The 1,274-nt window shown below is 36.7% G+C and overlaps 1 protein-coding gene across 1 annotated transcript; it reads left to right on the forward strand.

Annotated features, from left to right (window-relative positions):
• The first annotated feature begins 225 nt into the window (after window positions 1-225).
• On the forward strand, window positions 226-881 carry LOC147610340 (uncharacterized). The gene is made up of 2 exons (XM_086786559.1): window positions 226-354; window positions 462-881. The coding sequence occupies exons 1-2, from the start codon at window positions 226-228 to the stop codon at window positions 879-881; spliced, it is 549 nt and encodes a 182-aa protein (XP_086642685.1).
• The last annotated feature ends 393 nt before the right edge of the window (window positions 882-1,274 follow it).

The following is a 1,274-nucleotide window of genomic DNA, read 5'->3' on the forward strand; positions in this document are numbered from 1 at the left end:
GCTTCTATTTTGGTCCAGTGCACTATGTTCAATGCTATATGGTGTGAAGGCAAGCATTTTCGAACACAAAGAATTGATGAAAAGAGAAATACACAAGATTGCGGTGTCATTAGTAGCTTTGAGGGAGCTAATGGAAAAATGGATGATTATTGTGGCATAATCCAAGACATATTTAGGCTTGACTTTCGTCGCTTCTTTGTGTATGTTTTGGATGTCAAATGGCAAATGAACGTGGTGGAAAAAGGGCCTGATGCAACGATAAAACGCCATGCAAGTGGATATGTAACTATTGACTCTACAAAGTTCTGGCAAACAAAGAAAGATAGGCTCGTATTGCCACAACAATGTGAGCAGGTATGCATTTTTTTACTAATGTGTTTCATGTACATATATATCTAAGCTCGCGTACCCCTTGACTTTTGATATGCTAATTAATTACTGTACTGTGTGTATTTGAGTAGGTTATCTATCTACCAATGGTGCATGACATCAAATGGTGGTACGTCATCCCTATTGCACCACGTTCCAAAGTGATGTATAATACATTCACTGATATGGAGCATATGGAGGATGTAACAAGCCGCAATGAAGATGACGTCAAACATGCCATTGAAGATGTTGTGATCGATGATCAAGAAATAAGAGATGATCATGATAATGAGGATGAGCATGCCATTTCTCATGATCATGAGAATGACCCTACCATTGAGGATGATGGTGATGTTGATGAGGATGATCAGGACATCGATACCATTATCAATGGAGTACAGAATATCGATAGTGGAATAAATTTAACCGTAGCCTTACCAATTGATCAAATGGATATTGATGTTGATCGTTTGGCAAGGATGGATCTTATTGAAGATGAGATCGAACCCTAACCAATCCGTCACTGTATGTTCTAAATTGATGACATTTCTATCATCTCATATGCATGATTTATTTTTGAATATATTTCATTGTTGTAAATGCATGTAGTGGGATTGTGTAATGATGTATACTGTAATGTACTATGAGATGGTTTAAGGAAAATAGTTTTTGATTTTGTAAAGGAATTCAGTTTTTTTTCAGTTTTTCTCTGCCATGCGTGTATTAATCCGTGTATAGTAGCGTGTATTTATCCGTGTATAATAGCGAGTATTACCCCGTGAATATTATCGTGTATTTATGCGTGTATTACTGCGTGTATATAAACGCGTTTATACACGCGTTGATAAATGCAAATATACACGCGAACTTAAATGCTAAAATACACGCGCCCGATTCTATTCAAA

The sequence above is a fragment of the Cibotium barometz genome, chromosome 49 (genome assembly GCF_041138505.1).
Source record: "Cibotium barometz isolate CiBa-2024 chromosome 49, ASM4113850v1, whole genome shotgun sequence".
NCBI lineage: Eukaryota > Viridiplantae > Streptophyta > Polypodiopsida > Cyatheales > Cibotiaceae > Cibotium > Cibotium barometz.

Bases quoted from the DNA above. Each gene is read 5' to 3' on its own strand.
- LOC147610340 (XM_086786559.1), top strand. From the start codon at position 226: ATGAACGTGGTGGAAAAAGGGCCTGATGCAACGATAAAACGCCATGCA. The intron at 355-461 runs GTATGCATTTTT...GTATTTGAGTAG, and splicing joins TGCCACAACAATGTGAGCAG to GTTATCTATCTACCAATGGT.